At 37.3% G+C, this 22,299-nt stretch overlaps 4 protein-coding genes across 7 annotated transcripts in view; 2 read left to right on the forward strand and 2 right to left on the reverse strand.

Moving 5' to 3' along the window:
* LOC129749115 (probable actin-related protein 2/3 complex subunit 2) overlaps positions 1–22,299 on the forward strand; it is a 154,368-nt gene that overhangs the window by 93,630 nt on the left and 38,439 nt on the right. The window contains exon 1 of one of the 2 annotated variants that reach the window (XM_055743997.1): positions 10,619–11,352. The exons of the other annotated variant lie outside the window; for it this stretch is intronic. Coding sequence (XP_055599972.1) covers positions 11,279–11,352 — 74 coding nt within the window. The 5' untranslated portion in view covers positions 10,619–11,278. Of the gene's footprint in view, positions 1–10,618; positions 11,353–22,299 lie in introns of those variants that run through there. 2 annotated transcript variants of the gene reach the window in all.
* LOC129749114 (myotubularin-related protein DDB_G0290005-like) lies at positions 1,041–4,637 on the reverse strand. Its single transcript, XM_055743996.1, has 6 exons — positions 4,502–4,637; positions 4,323–4,374; positions 4,082–4,198; positions 3,352–4,016; positions 3,173–3,276; positions 1,041–2,786 (listed from the first exon to the last, which is right to left on the reverse strand). Exons 4-6 carry the CDS (start codon positions 3,905–3,907, stop codon positions 1,413–1,415), a joined length of 2,034 nt encoding a protein of 677 aa, XP_055599971.1. The 5' UTR covers positions 3,908–4,016; positions 4,082–4,198; positions 4,323–4,374; positions 4,502–4,637; the 3' UTR covers positions 1,041–1,412.
* Positions 6,529–7,922, reverse strand: LOC129749116 (40-kDa huntingtin-associated protein-like). The gene is made up of 3 exons (XM_055743999.1): positions 7,709–7,922; positions 7,383–7,650; positions 6,529–7,327 (listed from the first exon to the last, which is right to left on the reverse strand). Exons 1-3 carry the CDS (start codon positions 7,792–7,794, stop codon positions 6,776–6,778), a joined length of 906 nt encoding a protein of 301 aa, XP_055599974.1. The 5' UTR covers positions 7,795–7,922; the 3' UTR covers positions 6,529–6,775.
* Positions 7,944–8,541, forward strand: LOC129749117 (28S ribosomal protein S21, mitochondrial-like). Of its 3 annotated transcripts, none has more exons than XM_055744000.1 (2): positions 7,944–8,070; positions 8,135–8,541. In XM_055744000.1, exon 2 carries the CDS (start codon positions 8,242–8,244, stop codon positions 8,503–8,505), a length of 264 nt encoding a protein of 87 aa, XP_055599975.1. In that variant the 5' UTR covers positions 7,944–8,070; positions 8,135–8,241; the 3' UTR covers positions 8,506–8,541. The 3 variants fall into 3 exon arrangements, with proteins under 3 accessions (XP_055599975.1, XP_055599977.1, XP_055599978.1); XM_055744002.1 differs by having other exon boundaries at positions 7,946–8,052; XM_055744003.1 differs by having other exon boundaries at positions 7,948–8,064.

A 22,299-nucleotide genomic window follows, 5' to 3' on the forward strand; every position in this document is an offset into this window, starting at 1 on the left:
TGTACTTCAATCCATGCTTCGATGTACCTTGGAGATAACGCATGACGTGCTTCACTGCCATCCAGTGTTTGGGTCCGGGATTCTTGTTAAACCGGCTCAGACAGTGGACGGCAAACAAAATATTTTGTCGAGTGCTCTGTGCCAGGTACATGAGGCACCCAACTGCTTCTTGGTACGGAACATCCTTCATGGCTGCCAATTCCTGTTCGGTTTTGGGGCTCATTTCGTTTGACAACCTCTCGCTTGTATTTTCACGGGTTCCACACCCGGCTTGATTGTTTAAGCCCGTACAGACCTTTATTCAGCTTACACAGCTTCGTTCCTTCGGTAAATCCCATCGGCTGCTCCATGTAGATTTCCTCGGAGGAACGCGGTCACGGCGTTCATTTGGTCGAGTTCCAGATTGTACCTCACGGCTAGGGCGAAGAGATATCGCAGTGAACTATACCTAACGACAGGAGCGTAGGTCTCTTCGTAGTCGGCCTATAACCTGTTGTAGAGAGCTATTCAGTAGAACGACTAGATCGGTTGAATGTTACAAACGGAATGACAATTTATTAAAACATCATAAGACTACCTAAATAACTATGGCTTGTTACGACTTCTTCATTTCAACAAAAACTCGAATTTTGCGAATCAATTTTGTGTGTGGCAATTTCATCGTGGACGACACCCTTTATCAGCAGAAATAGTTCTGACTAAATTTTAAGGTAGGCTGTCAACAATCTCGGCTGGTCAATAGGTTTCCTCCTAAAGAAATTTAAATTGTTTTGGAAACGTCCCTTATTCTGCGCCGCGCGTGGGATGACGATAGACGAGTCACTCGATTCCAGGAGTCGCTTTAGCTGAAGAACGTCACTTAGAATGAACTTTGGGAGTGATCCTCTGGCACTTCACTTACACCGACTAACGGAATAAGGTGACTAGAGTCCCGTAATGGTAAGGTGACTCGACTATCGCCACCTCACGTGTGGCGCAGAATAAGGGCCAATACATAGCCACAGGAAAGGCATTTTCGAGAAATTACTCATACCACTCGGTTTATGTATAAAATGATTTTATTCGGGTCAATGGTTTATATAAAAAGATCGTTAACAACTTTTTCATCACCAATCTTCTTTTAATTTGTGTGTCTTTATAAACGTTCCGAAGGTTTAATCTTAAAATATAGTCATATGTATTTTGTAAAAACTCATTACATGAAAAATACGAAACGTATCGAACAAATATCTCTAGGTGTATAGCGTCTCAGGTAATTTGGGAAGAAGATAGACTGATACACGACAGGAATAAAAAAGAAAAGAAAGAATAATCAAGACGTCAGCCTCCTGGGAAATAGAAGTGAAAAAAAAACGATGGCAACTTCAGGAAGTGGAGCGCTATGTATTATTTCCGAGTGCCTCTTCGGGGAGTCAATGAACGTTTTCTTTATTTTCCCGCTTGATTCGTCGCACACCAACCGGAACGACTGTGGTCATTTCAGGATGTTGCGAGCTCGGTTCTGCAACAGTGGTAGTAGCATGCTGTACATATTGTGATATGATGGTTTGGTTCGAAGCGACGGCAGGTGACGATGATCCTTTGATGCTTTTCATGCGATTCATTTTGTTCTCATCCGCACATTTTGTGGTTATTGCTGTACGAACCATCGGTTCCGAGACCTTGCAAATTTTAGTCACGATAGCAATGATATCTGTGATGATTTTTTGATCCAGACGATCTTTCACCGGTTTGGCCCGATCGCCCATGAATGCTGGGGAAGGCCTTCCGGTAAGCGTGTGAGAAGCGAGAATTTCCCTAGTGAAGAGTGTCATGAGCAGCTTACGGGTGGCTACCTTGTAGTTGGTCCAATTGATGGCGTTGAGGATTTTCTTTTTGACCATGGTGTTGTTTGGACCGATCGGGGTTAACGTGGAATCGTCATTTGGGTCGTCGTCTTCATCATTCCAGTCTTTGAGCACTTCGTTGATATCTGCATTATTATCATTGGCGGCCGGTTGTGAATGGACGCTTGTGTTGCTGAGGCTGAGCGCCGATGCCGACAAGCGATTGGAAAAGTTCAGATTCTTTGGTGTTGAAGCGGCCGAAGAGTTTTCGTCAACGATAGAAAATTTGCTCTGGTTAAGTGAAGCGTTGCTGTCCTCATGCATACAAATTGGCTCTATCATCAAGTTGGCCACCTTATTCGAATAGGACCCGGCAACGCTGCTCGGAGGACGGTCCCTACTTTCCTCTCCACCAGTTCCCAACACCACGTAGCTTGCAACGTTTGGCACAGGTGATTTTACCTCGGAGATTTCATACTTCTGCATTGCATCCACTTTTGATGCGATGTGCTTCAAAGTATCAGAGAAGGAATTCAATTGTTCCGCGATGTCAAACATCATTTTTTGGTTGTATTCATTTTCCATTCGCATGCTTTTCTGTTCGGACAAAATCGTTTCCTGAAGGGCTAGTATCCTCAAAATTTCCGATCGGTTTCCATCGGTCGATGTTTGCGGTGATTGTTGTGGCAGGCAGCGAGGATCAGTCTGCGTCTGCTGATCGAACGTCATCGGAGGTGACCGAAATTGCTGCTGTTGCTGCAGGTGGCTCTGATGCTGTGTGGACAATGCCACAGAAGCCACCGAGGGTGAAGGTGACAGTATGCGTTCCGTTTTGCAGTTTGCGACCCAGTTTGCTGTAGAAATCTGTGACTGGACTGGCATTGGTTCAAACTCCGGGCTGGCAGGTTCTGGCTGTTCGTCCGACTTTCTGTCTGGTACCTCAACACGACGCCGTTTTTGCTGTAAATAAGATCAACAATCAATAAATCATTACAACAAATTTTGAAATCTATTGATGAAGGTGCATTAGGGTTGTATTAAAAAAAATCTTTCTTTGCAGTACGCTAAGTCCATAATAACGTTTCGACCTTAATTCTTCAAATGAATCTTCTATTACCTGCTATGTGTTAAATCTTGACCACTCTTGATTCTTGGGAAGGTAGACTTCACTGGCTATATTAAAAATTTTAAGAACTAAGATACAAAATATAGCTCATTTAGCGAGGACTAACGACTATTACCAATCATATGCTTTTCCTGTGGTCGGCTTTTTGACGATTTGGGTTTGATTGAACCCCAAAGAATTTAATCTGAAAACATGTTCCATAATAGTTTATTCTACTTACTTCAACGCTCTGCACCACGGCCGTAGCCCGTTGGTTGCGAAAGTGGTTGTTGGCCGACATTTGTCTCAACTGTCGCACCTCCGCGTCGATAAACTGCTTATCATCTGTAGAGGAGGAACAAAAGATTGCGATTAGACAACATCCTATAAGAAAAAAAAAATTATCACAGAATAACTAACCGGAAATGATGACTACCGTAGCCTGCTGCAGTTTCTTGCCCCTTCGTACATAGATCACCTTGCCGGTGTGAATTGTTTCACGGGTATTGGTTCCGTTGCTATCCAGTATCAAGTCGGAAGAATCTATCACCGAGTAGGAGATCGGTTCCCCCGGAATTGCCTCCCATTCTATAAGTAGCCACATCTTTTTGACCAACGATGGGGTGGTCATCGGTACTGACTCATTGGACATTTCGATGCTATGGTTGATTGTACTTTCAGCTTGAGAAGGTCCTGAACTGAGGAAGTGGTTCAAAATGGTTGGCTTAACAGTGTGGTTGGATTGAACAGGTTGCTGTTGCTGGGGGGCTGTGTGATGATAATGGTGCTGTTGATGATGGGGAAACTGCTGTTGTGGAATTGTTACATATTGACCGTCCGGTTTGGAAGCTGTCGACCCAACGGTTATCACTCCAGAAACCGCATTGGTAGATCCGGCGTTGATGTTGGTGTAAGGCGATTGATTTATGCCAGCGAATTGAGGTGTTGTTTTCCGACCATCTTGCGTCGTTGCCATACTGGTTCGGAAACCAGCTGATTACTACGATCAATTGGAATTTACTTCCAGAACCAAATTCCAACGAAGCACTAGGATAATCCCACTGCGCACTGCTCTATACGGAAAACTATATTGAAACAACAACCAATAATTAGTAGAAGCAGCTGCCGTGCCACTTTCAACAATTCTTACCTAAGCAGGTAATATGAAACGTCCGGTTGGTGAAATATAGATGGGCCAAGAAAACTTTCCCAGAAAAAGGACGTTAAACTGCTGGCTGATCGCGAGAGGACTGGCCAAATCCGTAAACTGGAATGAATCGAATTGAATGAGAAACAGAAGGTAGGATAAAAACCGCCAAATGCCAAACATTGAACGACGTTTCCTGTATGATTGTGTGGGTAATCTGAGGTACGTCCTTACCAATACTTACCTATTTCTTTCCGGTGCCGGAGAAGATGGGACCGATCATGAATGATGAATGGCTACAAAAAGTTTTTATGAATGAATAATAAAATCAGCACAAACTTTTATTATACTTTTTCCAAATGGAAACATAATCAAAGTTATATGACAATTCAACTTCCTACATATTTTGAAAACTTTCAATACCTCATCTAAAATTTCATCATTATAGATTGAAATCCTGTTTGGCAAACATTACGGGATAACGTGTGAATCTCAGCCTCTCACCTCGTTTGTAGACGAACCTGCTCTCTGTCACACAAAAGGCGGGCACAGTGAGTGTATAGATGCGTACGGCTGATTCTCCGAAATGGACGATAGTGGTGTTGTGATTCGTCGTGGGATTCGTGTTTACCCAGAAAATGTGCTCTGAAAGAGGTCCAACAAAGGAAAATGGCTTCCAATAAGAATATCGAAGGAATTCCTTATGTTACAGTGGTGACCAATTAGTTAGCACACTTTACAAAAGCTTAATTTGAAAAAATCGCTGAAAATTATATCAAGGCATTCATGTTTTTAATTACTGTATGTTTGCTGCATATATGGTTTTTGAGGTTATGTTTACATTTTATACTCGTTCAAAACCTTTAAACATGAAAAGCAATAAAGCTCGCATTATTGCTCATTACGTCGCATGAAACAAAATTTAAACAAACAGTTTTGTTACAAAAAATACAAAAACTGACATAAACTAGTCGCAGCTTCTTTTCATTTTGATTATTTGTAGCTTGGACAACATATTCTCTATACGAAATAAAAATTTTAAAGTTGTTTCGATTACTTTTGCAGCAGTTTTCTGTTAATTCTTAAGATTTTTCATACGACGTAATGAAAGCTCACGCGAGAAAGAGCATAATATGCGATATTATCGCTATTGCGTTGTGTTTGTCATTGTTTTCACTCGATCTCAAAATTAGAAAACTTATAATTTTACAAAATTATTTTCACCGAGTTTACTTCTATAGGACTGAAAATTCTTTCGAAACTTGAGGCCATTTTGAAATCATGCGAAAAAATAGCTTCAAGACTTTCCCACAAACATCTCGTCTTATGAAGAATCTTATTGGATAAACTGTTCGAAAGAAACTTTTAAAAATTCGAGACTGCAATATTCTTATTCTCAAGGGAATATGTATCTGAAATCGTAATGGCAATAAATTACAACCTTATTGGAAATCAAAGTTCAACTTTGAAAATCACATTTTATATAAGAACTTCAATGTTGAACAATGTGCTCTAAGAAGATTCGAATCGGAAAATTTTCTCATAAGATTAATTTGATTATATTCTGTTATTTTGTATGATCTTTTTTGGAAAATGAATTGGGCTATTGAAAGCTTGAACATTTCAAATTATAAATAAACTGCTTAGCTTTAGATTAAAATTAGTTTCAATCTCGTCATAAAGGCTTAAAAGATCTCGTAATTATTAGCATGATTTATTTGACCAATTAGAAAACGACGGTTAGCGGAAATTCTGACACCAATACGACTGAACCTTATGCGCCAGTCATACTTTTGTCACATTTTCAGAATGAAAGTATAGTCTTGTTGTATTGGTTGAATGAATTCAACAGGAATCCTTAAAATATCCAAAATATCCCGCACAAATGTGAATAACCGATTTCTCATCTGGCCGTTTCTCTTATACCTTCTGCGGGATTGATTGTAGTCTCACTTTACTCGCTTCGCATTATCTTTTTTACCTGTTGATGAATGCGGGAAGAATTTTGTCATTTTTTAGATGATGAGAAGTCCCTCAAATCGGTGATCCATTTTATTGCACCTTGTTTGTACACTTGAAGGGTATGTATAACACATGCTTTTTCTGTAAGGTTCCAAGCTTGAGGTTAATACAGAGCATAAAATAAAATGTTGATCATTTCTTCAGTGTTTCGACCGCAATTTTGTGTTGGAGTATAGAATCTCTCGAGAATCTAATTCGTTCTTATAATTTAAATTGACTATCCTTCTGGCTCTTTGACAAATGTGTATGTACATATAGTTTATAGTTAGAAAAAATCCCTACTTATTCAAAACATAAATTCTTTCTAAAAGACAACTCTTAGGATATTTTTCGTATAGATAGGTAGTTTAAGATTTCAACAGAAACTTTTTCGAGAATCTAATTCGTTCCAATAATTAAAATTTCTTTCTAAATAACCACTCATAGGATACTTTTTGTATAGGTGACTTAAGATTTATTTCAACAGAAACAGGGTTAACATGTCATACATTCCAAATACTTTTATACTTATCCTGGGAATATCACAAAATGTGATTGATATCGTTATATTATAATATAAGAAAGATTACTTGAAAAGACTTATGGCTAGTACATACATAACATGTTATTTACATCAACAGCAATACATCAAGGGATTAGGTAATACGGTGCTAAGAAATCCCTCTACGCCTAATATCATTTGGAGTACTTGGTCACGAGTTCTTTCAGCAACACCTGTTGGGAGTCTCCCAGTTCAGCGGAATGGCACAACTGATCCCTAACGCTGATCAGTGATTCGATATCCTTGGCCTGGCAGGATACGACCAAAGATTGCAAAAGAAAGAAAAGTTCTTCCGAAAGATTCCCGCTATCCTGTGGTTGCGATTGACCTGACACGCCATCGATGGCTGAATATCGTTCGATAAACTTGTGATCGTATCGCACCGAGGGCGGAAGTTGCAACAGGCACAGCAACAGAAGACGGGAAATCTCTACCCGGCGCAGGACCTGTTCATACAGGTCCTCGCACCGACGTTCTGTGACATCGTCGTAGATTTCTGTGAGTTTTTCAAACGCGGCCACGTAATCCTTGGAGCGGATACTTTCTTCGGCCGATTGCTCCAAGTCCCAAATGCGATGACAGGGCGAGACAAAATTACTGGTAATTTCCACATTCGGGTTGACTTCTCTCAGCTCTCGGATGATGGCTGCCTTAATGACCGAATCTTCCTGTAACCGGGAAAGAGCCTAAAACAGATAAGTCCATTTATTTAAAATTCGTTGCATTTTATATGAATCTCACCTGAGTGTAGCAACGAAAAGCCCCCTCCAGATTATCTCCGGATATGTTGTTTCCACCGATGCGGGTTTGTTTTTCGTGGGCCACTCGGAACGTTCTGGCTGCCCTCAGCAGCGCGTCAACTTCGGTGGCCTCGTTACCGATCAGTTTCTCGCACTTGGCCTGGCCCATGTAGCAGAGGGCCGCATATTCGGGTAGAAATGAGCTATTGAAGCTGCTGGCCAGGGACCCAAACTCATCGGCCACTTCCGTAACGTTCGGTGCGAATTGTCTGGTTCGATTTTTGAATTTCAATGATTATGGTATTTAATATTAGAGGCGGCACTTACTTGAAGAGAACTCGTTGAATTTTCTTCAGTTTGTTGCATGTTGTTTTATACTGTTGAATCAAATCCTTGTGGAATTGACTAGTCATCTCTTAAAACGGTTCCAAATCCGGATTTTCACTTTCCGTAACTTGTATGTAGACGGTACCGATTTCTAATTAGAAACTAATAATTGCGTCTCTTTACGCCTTTTTCGTAAACAATTGAGCTTGAGAACTCGCATGACACTTTTGAGAACTGTCAACATTTCTGTTCAACATTTAAATTCTTATAAGAAGTTTTATGTTTCGCAGAAGTGATGTGCATAGTGAACGTGCGGCTTTAACATAAATATTGCTTTGAAACAAGTAAATTCAATTGTAACTGTACAAGAGTTCTGTGTTTTCGCAGGGTTTTAAGTGATACTTATTGCTTTTCCTTTTATTCCAGCTCCAGGTTTTTTGAATCACAAAATTAAATCAAGCATTGATTTTTACGCAATCTCAAACAACACAGGCAAACACAGTGGGTCATCAGGATTAAACCTCTGGCCAAAAATGCGACACGCAAATTTCATCGCGAGAACCGTTCTGGTTCAGAACAACAACATCGAGGAAGCCTGCCGGGTCCTGAATCGAATCCTGGGCAAGGAGGAAATCTTCGATCAGTTCCGACGCACACGGTTCTACGAGAAGCCGTACCAAACGCGGCGGCGTGTGAATTTTGAACGCTGCAAAGCCATCTATAATGAGGATATGAACCGGAAGATTCAGTTTGTACTGCGCAAGAATCGGGTTGATCCGTTTCCCGGGTGTCAGTAAAGTTATTTGTTAATTATAATATGTAGAAGTTCATAACTGTTAATTGTTGAGTATTATTCACATATCACTTCTAGTTTTAGTAATTTTGAAATCAAATTCAGTAGCATTCTCTCTTCATATAGGTACTCTGTAGACTAGCGATTCGTTTAAGAGAAATTCAGCGAAGCTTGTTTTCTAAAAGCCCTGATTTATTTAAGTCAAAATTATCGATTTCCCCATTTTCAATCGCAAAATCATTACAAAGAATGAAAATCCCGAAAAAAATATGTGTGCTCTTAAAAATCGAAACATAAGGCGCATTAACTTAATGATTCGATTTTTAAGACCCCCAAAAATTACGGCGTGCTCGTAAATTGATTTTTTCTATCAAAGTGATTTTTTCTATCGACGCTGGCGTTCGCAAATTAAACAAACAGTAGGTATACAAAAGCATTAGAAAGTGATTTGACATCTATCAAAAAATCGATGCTTCACCCAAAAAATCAATTTACGAACGCGACCAGTGATCAAGGACAATTGGGTAGATCGATGATTTTTGATTGATTGATTTATTTATAGAGGCTTTAAATAATTAGTTCATTCGCCTCTTTTGAAAGTATAATAACAAAATATAAAATTGATACAAAATGGTACATTAAATAAGCTTAAATAATTCTGTTGCTCGCAAAAACTCTAACAAATTGTTCTCGATCTCCTCTTCGTTTCCCAGGATATTACGCACTTATTCGCTGATTATTCGCTGTACGTTGAGACTCATAAACTGGACATTCCGCTAGTATACGTTCGATAGTTAGATAGGAACCGCAAGTTTCACACTCCGATCGTTGGTTTGGTTCTGTATAATGACTGTGGGTTAGTCTTGTATGACCCACACGCATTCTTGAAAGTACACGCTGCTCATTTCTTAGATCGATGATTTTTATTGATGGTTCATGATCTTAAAAACGGATAATACGTCAGGATTTGTTGATACCTTAAGCCTAGTCCACACAAAGAGACGGTTCGCCTCGAGACGGCCTGAGCGTCTCCCATTATATTCGGGAGACACTGAGACCGTCTCAGGTTTTCAACAACAACAACATTTTAAAGTTCGATCTAATTTAGAATTTTCTTTTCTTTTTCTGTTTTATACCTATTTGATTTATTTTAAGAACACCCATGTGAAAAATAAATGCACAGCCCACTATAAAAAATTAGTACAAAGTACGTATCACACATTTAAATAAGGTTTATAATGTTTCGAGAGAGTTGTGCGTGACTCTCGAAAATTCCATCAAAAATCACCGGGTTTTCAAAAAACGACAGGGCCATAATTTTTTTTTATATTTTCAAATTTCGGAATTTTATGCATTTTTAAGCCATTAATATTTATAGGGTCAAAATCGAAACTGTAAGCGCATTGAGGCACCCTCAATTTAAATCTGTTTCAACTTAAAATTTGAAGTGAAAAGTTTATCAAACGATACGAATGTTGTTTGCAGCAAGTGCATACCGCCCTTACAAACATATTTACAACATATTCTTATTTCCCTCGTTTTCCAATACGAAAGGGGAGCGATAAGTTTTGAGAATTTGGTCGACCAACTCCCAGGCCGCCATTTTGCCGCTACCCATCCGGGGAGGATTCAGCAAACCCCGCACCCGCACCCGCAGAATGTCAACACTCATGCAAGCAGAGGGCCTTCTCTTTCCGGCAGCCGGCGATTCAGAGGGCGCGTGAACGAAAGCCACCGAAGGCGAACCTGTCAAAAGATGGGAACTGGAACTTGCTGACTGAAGCTTCGTTCAATCGTTAGTAAAAATCGGTTTCAACTGGTTTCTGTTAACTGATAGACGTTCAACGAGCCAATGTTTTGGTCGAAACTAGTCAGGTCGATGTTCAATGGAGCAAGTTGAAACTAGTCGAAACCAATCCAGCTCGGCAGCAGGATTAGTTTCGACTTGGTAGAAATCGGTCGAAGTCAATTGGAAAGAGACAGGTGATCAACTGTCAATCCATTTCTACTTGATTCGACCCGTTTCGACTAGAGTTGATTGAACAGACATTGACTTCATCGCATGCAGACATCGGCCCCGCAGCAGCAGAGCAAGAAGAACAGTCATTGTCGACGTCTCTCGTGCATATCGAATTGCTAAAGTGAAGTGAAAAAAGAACGATCGCACCTTTTGCTCGCAAGTTTCGGTCGTGTCGGGAAAAGAAGGAAAAAGTGGTGTTTCACAAATTTTAAAGCCAACGCGACTAGATAACTGGGAGGCGTTCTCGGTTGGAGTTCCGAGTGTTATCCGGTGGATGGACGAAAGATTGTGGGGAAGTTCTCCTTGACGGAACTGGGACGGCTCCGTGGCTGACTAGAGGCTGCGGCACTGGTATTTTTTTTTCTTTTATCGACGTCAAGCCGCCCCCGGAAAGTGTCCGCTAGAGGTGGATTACTTCTTATTGCTATAGTTTGTGTGTGTGCGCGGGAAAGAGAGGCAAGATTGGTGGTCAACTTGTCGAGTGCGAATTGTGGCTTTCCTGCGGGTTCTTGTTATTCCTGTGTTTGTCCGATTTTTCCCGGGATAGGGAAACGAAAAGTGCTGTTGCCCTATATTGTGGTTAACGTCAAAAGAGTCCGTGTGCGGACCGGATGCTGTTCCAACTTGGCTGCACCTCGGGAGCCGTAATCTGGGATACTGAATGAAAAGTTGAAATTGGCCGTCTTTACGTCGGATTGAACGTTCCCTTTCCCTTGGACAGACAGAAAGGCTACCTACTGCCTGACACCGGTACAAGATGATTTTGCTCGAAATCAATAACCGGATCGTTGAGGAAACGCTCACCGTAAAGTACAAGAATGCCATTGCAGGGTGAGTAATACTTCCGGAATTCCATTTAGTCATCCATGTCCCACTAATGTCGAATGTGGTCAAGTCTGATTCTGACTTTAACTTCACTGATCAGCAACTGCTGCATTTTTTTTTAATTTTATAATTTATCGGGTTTTACTTAAATGCTTGGATTAAACATTATTACGTATATATAAAAAATATCATTGAATTTAAACCGAATATTAAAATGCATGTAAGCTTCTTTAGCTTATCTAAAAACTAAACTTTAGTTTCCACGGCATACGTTTTTTAAATTAACTTCTTTCGATTACATGGGCTTTGCCGGCGTCGTTATTGGTTAACTTTTCCATTTGTAGTACAACTTCATTATTGGGCTCTTCGAAAATATCAATCATAGCCTCCTAAACTATTCGATAATAAACTAGACCTTCCTGATTACTACAGTATCAAAGTATGAGGACCTCAAACTGCACTGAGAGATTGTGATGTTCCTTTCCAGCATTTCGAATTTTATTCATTGTGCAATGTTGATTATCTCGAACCAATGACGCCAAATCTGTTCACCATCTGCCATAAACGGCTATAAACAAGCTTAAGCTCATAAGTATGTACCAAGTTTCAAATTTTCAACAAAAAAATCAAAAACAAATATAACCAACAGGAATGCTGTATAACAAGTTATTTAAATATTAGTATATTTCCTTATATCTTAAAATTTAGTAGCAATCCACCTATGGAACATATCGAAAATTATTTCTTCATATCCTTGCGGTGCTGCCATCTTCTGCAATAAGGGATCGTAACAGGTCACCGATGCAATGGTGTTGTTAGTAAACTAATAGCATATTTTATTTTGCTCAAGAATTTTGTACAAAAGCAAAATGAGGCATCACTAAGGTTTCAACTAAATTATTTAACTGACACTAAATTTAGGTACTATTAAAAAAACCTGGAAACAAAATTTTTGTGTAGAATTTAACTTGATAGCAAAATTTGGCATTATTGAGGTATCACTTATTTCATTGCAATTCAACCTGAGATATTTATTAGAAACCCCTTCAGCAATACGAGATAAAAACTGGCTTCAAAGATGAAAACTCAACCGAACGCAAAGCTTCAGTACGCCGCCACGGAACCCATAAAGAAAAATGCCTTTAATGATGTGATCCTTAATTTAGCCCCGTCCCTTCCCAATTTTAGATGTTTTGACGAGTCGCCCTCTTTCAGGGCTAGAAGTTGGTCACTTTTTAGTAACTTTGTCACTTTTTTCAGCTGGTCACTCATCAGTTACTTTTTTTTTAAATTTGCGGGGGATGTGACAATTAAACGTGCATTTAAAAAAAAAAGAGAAAACCAAATCAAACACATGCAACTTTTTAGAAATTGAATCTTTCATTTTTAGTTTTGTACAATTCAATTTCATTAACCAATTTATAACTTTTTAGTTGATGTTGGACATCAATGTGTTGTTCTACCATCCAATTATGAAAAAACTAAAACCTAAACGGTTTGCTGCAAATTAAAAAAAAAGATTTCGAACCTTTTTTTACATTGATCACTCTTTGTTGTATAATTAATTTCTTTTTAATACCTTTAAATTGCCCGCCACACTCCCCCACACCAAAAAACTCAATTGAGTCCCCTGGTAATGGACGCTACTGTTCCCAGCATGTCGACAGCATACAAATGGCAAAACGCGAACAAGACTACTCATGCTGGGAACCAATTTTTTAAAGCTATATGCGAAGGAATGGACGAGAAAAAATAACTACATTTACGTTAACGTGTGAATTTCAGTGGAAATATATCCTTTTAAGAGATCCACAGAATACGACAAGAATTTACAAAATTAAAATATATGAAATAAAACATTTAAACTAAGGCTGTCTTAAAAAAATACATCCGCCAATGAGATTTGCAAAAGACTTTATGAGATCCATTCCAATGCAATTGGCTCAGATAGCATCCCTGTCAACTTCCTTAAACTATTGTGTCCCTTCATCCTACCAGTATTGTGTCACCTTTTTAACAGTATAATAGCTTCCGTTACGTTTCCAAGTACATGGAAAAAAGCTATCGTGACTCCTATCCCGAAAATAAGTAATCCAACGGCTGCTAAAGATTACAGACCAATAAGCGTTCTTCCAGCCATGTCCAAGATACTGGAAAAAGTACTACTGGCACAAATAACAGAACATCTTAACCAACACGATCCTCCTCTCCTTGCTAAACATCAATCTGGTTATCGTAAAGGTCACTCAACTACAACTGCCTTAGCCAAGGTGACACACGACATCCTCAGTAATCTCGACAATGATCATTGCACAATATTGGTTCTTGTTGACTTCTCGCTAGCATTCAATTGCGTCAATCATCGATCGCTAGCAAGGAAGTTGATATCCGAGTTTTGTTTCTCCTCACCCGCATGTAATCTTATATCGTCTTTTCTCACGAACCGATGTCAGGTCGTGCGCTGTTCTAATGCAACATCAGCTGAACTACCACTCACAGATGGTACACCTCAAGGCTCATGCCTGAGTGCCTTGCTCTTCAGCTTATATGTAAATAGTCTCCCTACCATCCTTAAATGCAGCTATCAACTCTATGCAGATGACTTACAAATTTACATAAATGGTCCTATATCTGAAGTCGATCAACTTGTCCGAACGATCAACGAAGACCTGGCGAAAATTGAGCTGTGGAGCAAGAATAATTATCTGTCACCCAACCCCAGTAAGACCCAAGCGATTGCCTTCACCAAACGAGATAGTATCAGTCCTAACATTGACATCATCTTCTGTAATCAAACCATCCCTCTGATGAAAAAAGTGAAGAACTTAGGGCTTACAATGGATCACAACTTGAATTGGACCGACCACGTGAATAGTATTTCATCAAAAGTTTTCCTCACTCTCAGAACTTTCCGTAAATTCCAATCCGTTCTCACTGTTCCAATTCGTTTGAAACTGGTCCAATCTATTATTGTTCCCATCTTTTCATACTGCGATATAGTTTACTTCCCAGGTCTCTCAGCAGCCTGTAAAGACCAGCTGCTAAGGTGCTACAAGTCTGCGGCTAGATTTATCTCCAACCTTAAACGAAGAGAGACTACAGAGACCACCAGAAGACTTATACTTGGCTGCGATCTCCTGGAGAACTATCGGAGGCGTATATGTTGCTTCATGCGCCAGGGTTACGACCAAAAGCTACCTGCATATCTCCTTTCTCACCTCCAGCGAGGGAGGAACGAGCGATCCAAATGCTTCATCATCCCCCAACATACCACAACCTCAAGGAAGAGTATACTGGTGTATGGCACCTCCTGTTGGAACAACTTGCCTTTGGCGACAAGACAAACCAGCTCGCTAACAACCTTCAAGACCGCGTTGAACAGAGCTTCATAACGCAAATATTAGATTTCGTTATCAAACATTTATTAATATTCCACGCGTTTTGTGACACAAGTGATTTCCTTAACCTGAACAAATAGTTAATTGTAACCAACAGGCTGCGTTAAAGTTAATAAATTACAAATTACAAAAAAAAAAAAAATTACAAATTAAAACTAAATTAAAAAAAAAAACTGATCTAAAATTAAATATTTAAAGGTAAACAAAAAAAAAACTAAAATTACTATGGCTATACGATGGTTGGTGGTTAACGAACATGAATTCCTTTGAGATATTGTATCAAATTTGTTTTGAAGGCGGATCGACTGTTGATGATCGATTGGGTAAACTATTAAGCGGGCTGTCCTAAGACATTTCCATGGATAAGAAAGGGCCGTATCGTCTGCAAACAGTCTTGGGATGCCATGTAAGGGAATTTTCTGGATATCATTGACATAAAGCAGAAATAGCAGCGGTCCAATATTACTCCCTTGAGGGACTCCTATGCTCATGTTTTGTAAAGAACCTTTGGTATTATTAACTGGATACATATTGTTTTCGTCCTGACAGATAATTTATGATAATTAATGGGATTGTTGTGTCAAAGAATAGAAAAATAGAAATATAATTCAAATTTTCCTAAATTATAAAATGGGTGATTTCGGTTCCGACATGATGTTTTTTTTTTGATAACTTCAAAAAACTATTAGGGGACCTTTCAACCTCTAAAAAACTTATTATAAAACAGTGTGAATTGTGAATTAAACAGCGAAAAATGCACACACAATTAAAACATGCAAAGTAAATTTAAAAAGGTTTCTGTGGTAGTTTTTTTTGGAACTTTTTAGTAAATTAAACTTGGCGTATTCTACAGGGAGATCATCCATCTTGAAAAGTAGGACAATATACAAAAGAGGTTGGTCGCATTTTTTTACAAGCTTAAGATACTGGATTTCTATTAGATAGCACATAGAAAAGATAAAAAAAACAACATCTAAATCATTTGAAGATAAAAAAGGCTAAATTTATTCAAGCTTCCTAAAATATCGTGGTATAAAATGTTTGTCGTTCTGGGATGAATAAGCATTCAACGCAAATTATTTGAAATTTCTATTAGCAAACCTCATAAATATTAGTTCCCATCAAAACTTATAGAAGACTTACAAAACTTACAAATCTTACATTATAAAACAAGGGCCAATTTTTTAAAATGATGAATACAAAGCTTCCAAAATTCCATATTTATTTAAATTCTATGTGAACCCGAGCAAGGCCGGGTAAAATCAGCTAGTCTTGTATAAAAGTTTAGGAGAAGATATCTTTATAGACTCAAAACTAAGAGCGCTTCACGGTAATATAAAAGGTTTGATTGAATAATCGAAATAAGCATGGTTGAAAGCAGGACATCACTACGTGGCACTTTTTAAATTACCGTTTGTTAGAAGTTATGGTCCTAGTTTTTTTTTTTATTCGCCATGTTTTAATATTCGAAAATCAGAATAACAAAAATCTGGAAAACCATAAATTGTTACTTAAAAACTGGGAAAAACTTGGAAATTTCAAAACGAAAAGTCGCTAGAAACCCCAGATAATTTATTTCTACTTAATTTAGAATTTAAATATATAGATATTATTATAATTTGGGCCTCCCTTCTCCTTTACTATTACTCAAATGGAAGGCTGGAGCAGTCTCAAGTAATCACAGAACCATTTCTTGTATTCAAATACTTATCCATGCCAAGTTTGCTTAGCTATAGTTCTATGCAAAAAAATTGCATGGGATGCCTTCTTTCTCTATATTAGAACCGGTTTAAAATCCAAATAAAAAAAAAAGAATTGTTTCTTGTATCCAAATTCTTAATGTCTCTATTTAATAAACTTACTAGCTGACACGGTAAACTTCGTTTTACCTTGTAAAGTATAAATCGTAATAAATGTTTAATTTCATCTACACGTCCTTAACTGCATCGTGCTCGCGAATAGATTCTTATGGAAATCGTAACAAATAAAGTTGAATTTGTATTGGGACCACCTTCCATAAAAAGTGAGATTCTTGAAACGATTATACAAATCATCTCTGACCCAAAAAACTCTCGGACACCAAATTTCACTTCATTCCGACCGACCATTCATACGTGATGTTGTTACAAAGAAAATGCCTTCATTTTTATATATAAGATTTGGAAGAATTTGGTGTACTGACTGAATTCGTTTATCTAGTTTTAGTGATACGCCGTCTGGAACTTTTAAAATTTATCGAGTTAAATCTTTGATCATAACTGACAAACGTTAAAATAAACAAAACATTTTTTTTGTTAAATGTTGACTATTCTGCATTCAAAAAAGGATTTAGATTTGGCCTAGTTTTTCAATAGTTTGAGGAATTCAATGCACAATGGGAAAATTTGGACCCAAAATCCCGAAAATTTAAAGCTACAAGTTAAATTACATGGAATTTTCTCGAAAACTCAAATCTGCCTTTGGATTTCACTGGAACTATCTAAATGGAGTTTTATTGGACGTTATTTATTCGGGAAAGGGTTTTTATATGTCCTAGCAACAAAAAAATTTAAGTAATTAAAATTCCATAAAATGAACTAAAAGGTTCTTATACCTACACCTAAAATATTTTAAAAGGAACACTCTACATATGAAAAAATTATAGGACGCGATCTTTTTTGCCCCCTTTTAATTAAGAAATAATTGTTTTACATTCTACTTGAATGTTGATAGATTATAAGAAAATTGATGCTCATTTAAGTAAAGCTGTAATAAAAGCTTAAGAATGCACTCAACAACGGTCAAAGTTTAAGATCGATCGACTAATATATGTACAAGTTTTTTAATTTTGTTTAAGAAATTATCTTTTCAAAAAGTACATTGATAAAATACAATTTTTAAGAAAGTCAGATTATTTGTAATGAATGTAGCTCCTGTAGCATTTCATCAATCTTCATGAAACTTTAACATCGCATTGAAAGATTTCCCAAAAACAATTCAGCTAACAAATTGTTTTGATTAAATTCAGTTTCACGATGTTATGGCTGTTTTTTTTCTGGGAATGTGGGCCAAATAACACTTCACTCAGATGTCTCCGGTCTATTCCGACGGCAGGTTTCAATTCCGGAGAAAATTTCACATATGAGGCCCTTGGAGCCAAAGGGATATAAGTACATAAAAGCTTATTTCGAAAAAACTCGCTTTTAAGTTGTTGTGTTTGGTTATTTTCCATATATTTTTCGAAAATTTATTTTTTTTATTTCGAATATAAAAGTACATATGTAAGTATAATTTAAAAATCTGAAAAAATCAGCAATTAAAGTTTGAAACATGAAACATCGTTTGGCATCATCAACTCAAAATCGACCATTTTGTCACTTATATCCCATTGGCTCTGAGGGTCTCATATCTAAATTAGGTAGTATTCCAGATCCTCCAACCTGCGGTTCCGGATTTTTTGAGATTTTTGAGATGCTTTAAAAAATTAAATCCCTTATTTTTGAAAAAATTGGAAAGAAAAGTTATAAGTATTTCTAACATTATTGAAGGATGTTTTTAAGTTTCGAAAACTCCAATAAATTTCATAACTTCGTTGAAGACTGCAAATTATTTTAACTTAGGTATGCTTTAAGAACAACTTGTTGCCAACAGCTTTGGCGTAGTGATTAAAGTTCAAGCCATCTACGCAAAGGTTTATGAGATCGAATCCTGGTCATGACATACATCGTACAATGTCTAAGATGCTAGCCATCATAACTTCGAAAGATGTACGCTTAGAGTTATGGAAAGAAGATCATTTCAAGTTTGAAGTTTCACTGAGATCCTATGTGTGTGTGTGTTCGTTTTTTAATTAAGATTCCATTAAGTTTAAAAATACTTGACCATTTTTTAAAACTCAACGGAGAAAGTTCAAGCTATTTTTTTCAAATAGATTTTCAAAATACATTCAAATGTTAATCCTTGAACCTCAATATTCAAAACGGTGTTCCCATTACCAGCAAAAGCTGTGATTTCCAGGCACTTTCGCAATCTCCACGGTACTTAGATAATTTTTTGTTACTTTGAGCTTCGAATGTAAGCCTTTTCGTGATTGAAATTTAGAATATTTAGTTACATACTTACTTGATAGGAAATTGCAATTTTGCTCGAAAATTGGATCGGATATGGGTAACTTCTGTGTTGAAAAATGTGGATATTATTTTCTCTTGCCCATTGTATTTCAGACACAGTTTGTCGGTAAAAGTATTTAGGGGTAAAATAAATTGACTGGAATCGATGTTATGAAGTGTGTCTTATCTTCGTTTTCACAGTCAATTGATAAGGAATTCGCTGAAAGATAACGACCCCAGCTCAAAACGCTTTGATTGATAAACTAACCTACAAAAAATCATTTTACATATATAGCATCGAGAAGCACAGAATTTTTAAATCTGAAGGTATAGATTCAACGCAAGCGATGTATGTTTTACACTTTTGCTGATTCATTTTACCGGCCAATAGAGATGCATATGTGGTGTTGTTGATATTTATGTATGCCATGCCATGCCAACATATCAGCTCAGCTACTGGGCGATATTGTGAAAAATATAGAATGGAAGCGACACAGGAGAACTCTTGAAATGTAATAACGTCTGGCTGGACTCCTCAACTTTCTTTCATGCTCGAGAGTCTTCTTCGAATCGGAGAAACGGAAACTTGCTTAGCTGATGTGATAAAAGCACATTATGTGCGCTTCAGCTGATACACAACACGGATACATCACATCACACTCTGGTGCAATATCATCTAACTATGGCATATGTATCTACTTAAGGAATGAGAGTGACCATGTAGTAAAGCCAGACGGTGACGGTGTTCTGACCAAAAAGCCTTGGGCTAAAAACAACACTTAGCGGCTGAGTTTGGCTCATGCCGATGTTTTTAGAGTAAGGTACCTACTACTTTGCTGAACTGTTGTTGTAAATAAAAAGACAGATAAAGCATGTGTGAAATGCTTGGCAACTTTAGGCCAATTGGGGTTCTGGTGTGTGAATGCATTTGAACTTCGATAGATGGTAATATTCTATCATCAAATTTGAACAAACCTTCCAAAGAATATATTTTTCTTTATGTGTCATTTAATCTGGAATAACCATATTTAGATATCACAATAAGTTATGACACAACCTCTTGTCAAAGCATGATTCGATGGTACATGATTCAATTTTAAGTCTGTTTTTCATCACTGATGTTTTCACCTTTTGGGAATTTATTGGTTTCAGTTTCTTTTCCCTGTTTGTTGAGAAATCAACTTTCCAAACCTCCAAATTTTCAAATTCCATAAATTTCTAGACCACATACATTTTTCTGTCTGGTTGAAGTCTGGTTAAGTTTATTTAGATTTATAAATATGCTCCAAACAACTATTTTAGGATAGAAATAATCCCTCTCCCAAATTATAAAAATGAATATTTAAAGCTTTTTTTTTGCAGAATTTTTGGAATTTGCTTAGCAAATCTACGTACTTTAATGGTACCTAAACAATCCTCTATCCAATAAATGCTTCAGTTACTTGAAAATGTGTTCAACAGCGTTGTATGTAATTTTACACCTTATAAACACTTTTTGTTGGCATTTGCACCCAAATATTAACTGTTAATTTTAGGAGCGATTTATTCAGTCCTGATTTAGCACAGTGAGTCTTATTTTTTTATATTGATTATTTCGAAATATTTTTATTTTTTATTGACTGCTTAATCGCAATACAACTTCTTTGTATAACCAGCGTGTTTTTTATGTGAAACGTATTCCAAGTACTTCGTGAAAGTATGTCAAACAATAACTAGCAAAACCTGTCATTTGTACCAAATTTTCTTGGACTTCAGAATTTCGAGCCTCATTTTATTGTAACTTTTCCTGAAAATGTTTGGCTGTTATTGATTCTAAGAATGGACGAATACATGTAACACAAAAGTATTTCATTTCAACCGCATGTCAATTTTCTAGTTGATTTAACAAGCAAAATAAAATTTGCCATTTGTAGGTACTTGGACTTCACAAGTCAGTCAAGCTCCATAAGCACCCAGCAAAAAAACATTTTGTTTTCCTCATGTATCAAATACAAAATGTAGGTCTTGGAATGTACTATTCCACTAAGCAGTTAATTCGAATTGTTTACATTAAGTTCACCCTATTAAAAAAAATCGAATCTCGAAATCGAATCCATGCATCAATAGTGAATACCTATATTTTTTACACAAATTTTCCTTCGAAGCTTTAGTAGCAGGTATTCGCAACCTTAAGTCATTAAAAACTAAGCGTTTTTTTCGAATGCTACGCCGAGAAGGGGCTGAAAGAAACGAAAATATTCAAACTGACATTTTTGTACCACACTGATGTTTTGGTACCAAAATGCCATTGAAATGAAGTGGGAACTGACGTTTTGATTCCAAAAAGTCAGTACGGTCCGTTTGTATGTGATTTGACAGTTGCTTCAGGACCTTGGTTATTTTCCGACAATTGTGAAAATAAAGCTTAAGCTTAAGATGTTTCACAGATCCGCCCTAGCAAACATTTAACTATGTAGGTATATCGCTAAACAACATGGTTTAAAAAAAGCTTATACAAGAAGAAACCATCGTATTAAACTTACAAAAATAGCATATACAGAATGGCCACTCATTCGGAAAAGTCGGAAAATGCGAGAAAAAGACGGGATTTGAAATCCATCGGGAAAATGCGGGAAAAAATCTGAAATTCTTCCAAGAAATCGGAATTTTTTGGCTCAGCTGCTCAATTCAAATATTTCAGTGCCTTCAATGCGCCAGGACAGCTGAAAAAACGTGAAACTAACACTCAAACCATGTTCTAAAAAATAAACTCGAAACCTCGAGCGACTCAAAAATGATATAAATAATTGTAGACTTCAGTTCAGGTCCAATTGTTGAAGAGAAATAGATTACCGAAACCGGTAAAACCGTCTATTTTGCAAAACCGAAAATACCGGCTTCTGGGAAAGTAAAAAACCGGTATTTCCGGTAAATTTTACGTCATTCTTTGGCACTGTAATAAAATTGACACAGCTAAATGTTTGTTTTTAAACCAAATATGTATAAGTACATATACTCATATTTTGTTCAATCAGTTTAAAACTCTAAGCTCAACAAACCTTAGTACAAGGTGTGAGATTTGATTATTGCTAAAACTTGCCGATGTCGCTTTTTAACTACAGCAAGAGTGGCGTTTAAAAGAGCATTGACACGCTGCCATCTCTCTCTCAGATGATGTTTTTCCATGAAACTTTAAACATTTCAGTTCAGCTATCGAACTAACGCTCCACTGCATTTAAAGACTGTACAAGTGTACAATGACTGAGAAAAAAAGATACAGCTACAAGAAATTTAAGATTGCTTCACAATAATCACTGTAGTTTTCGTTGAAAAACTGGAATTAGGTCAAAAGATGCAAAATGTTTTATCTATAAACAAACCAAGTTTATTAATATCGTTCTAAGCGGTGCCGGGCTTTCAAAAATTTAAAACCAAAAATGTTGAAAATTGATTAGAAACTTTCTGCTTTGTTTCAAAACATAAAATGT

Source organism: Uranotaenia lowii, chromosome 2, assembly GCF_029784155.1.
Source record: "Uranotaenia lowii strain MFRU-FL chromosome 2, ASM2978415v1, whole genome shotgun sequence".
Lineage (NCBI taxonomy): Eukaryota > Metazoa > Arthropoda > Insecta > Diptera > Culicidae > Uranotaenia > Uranotaenia lowii.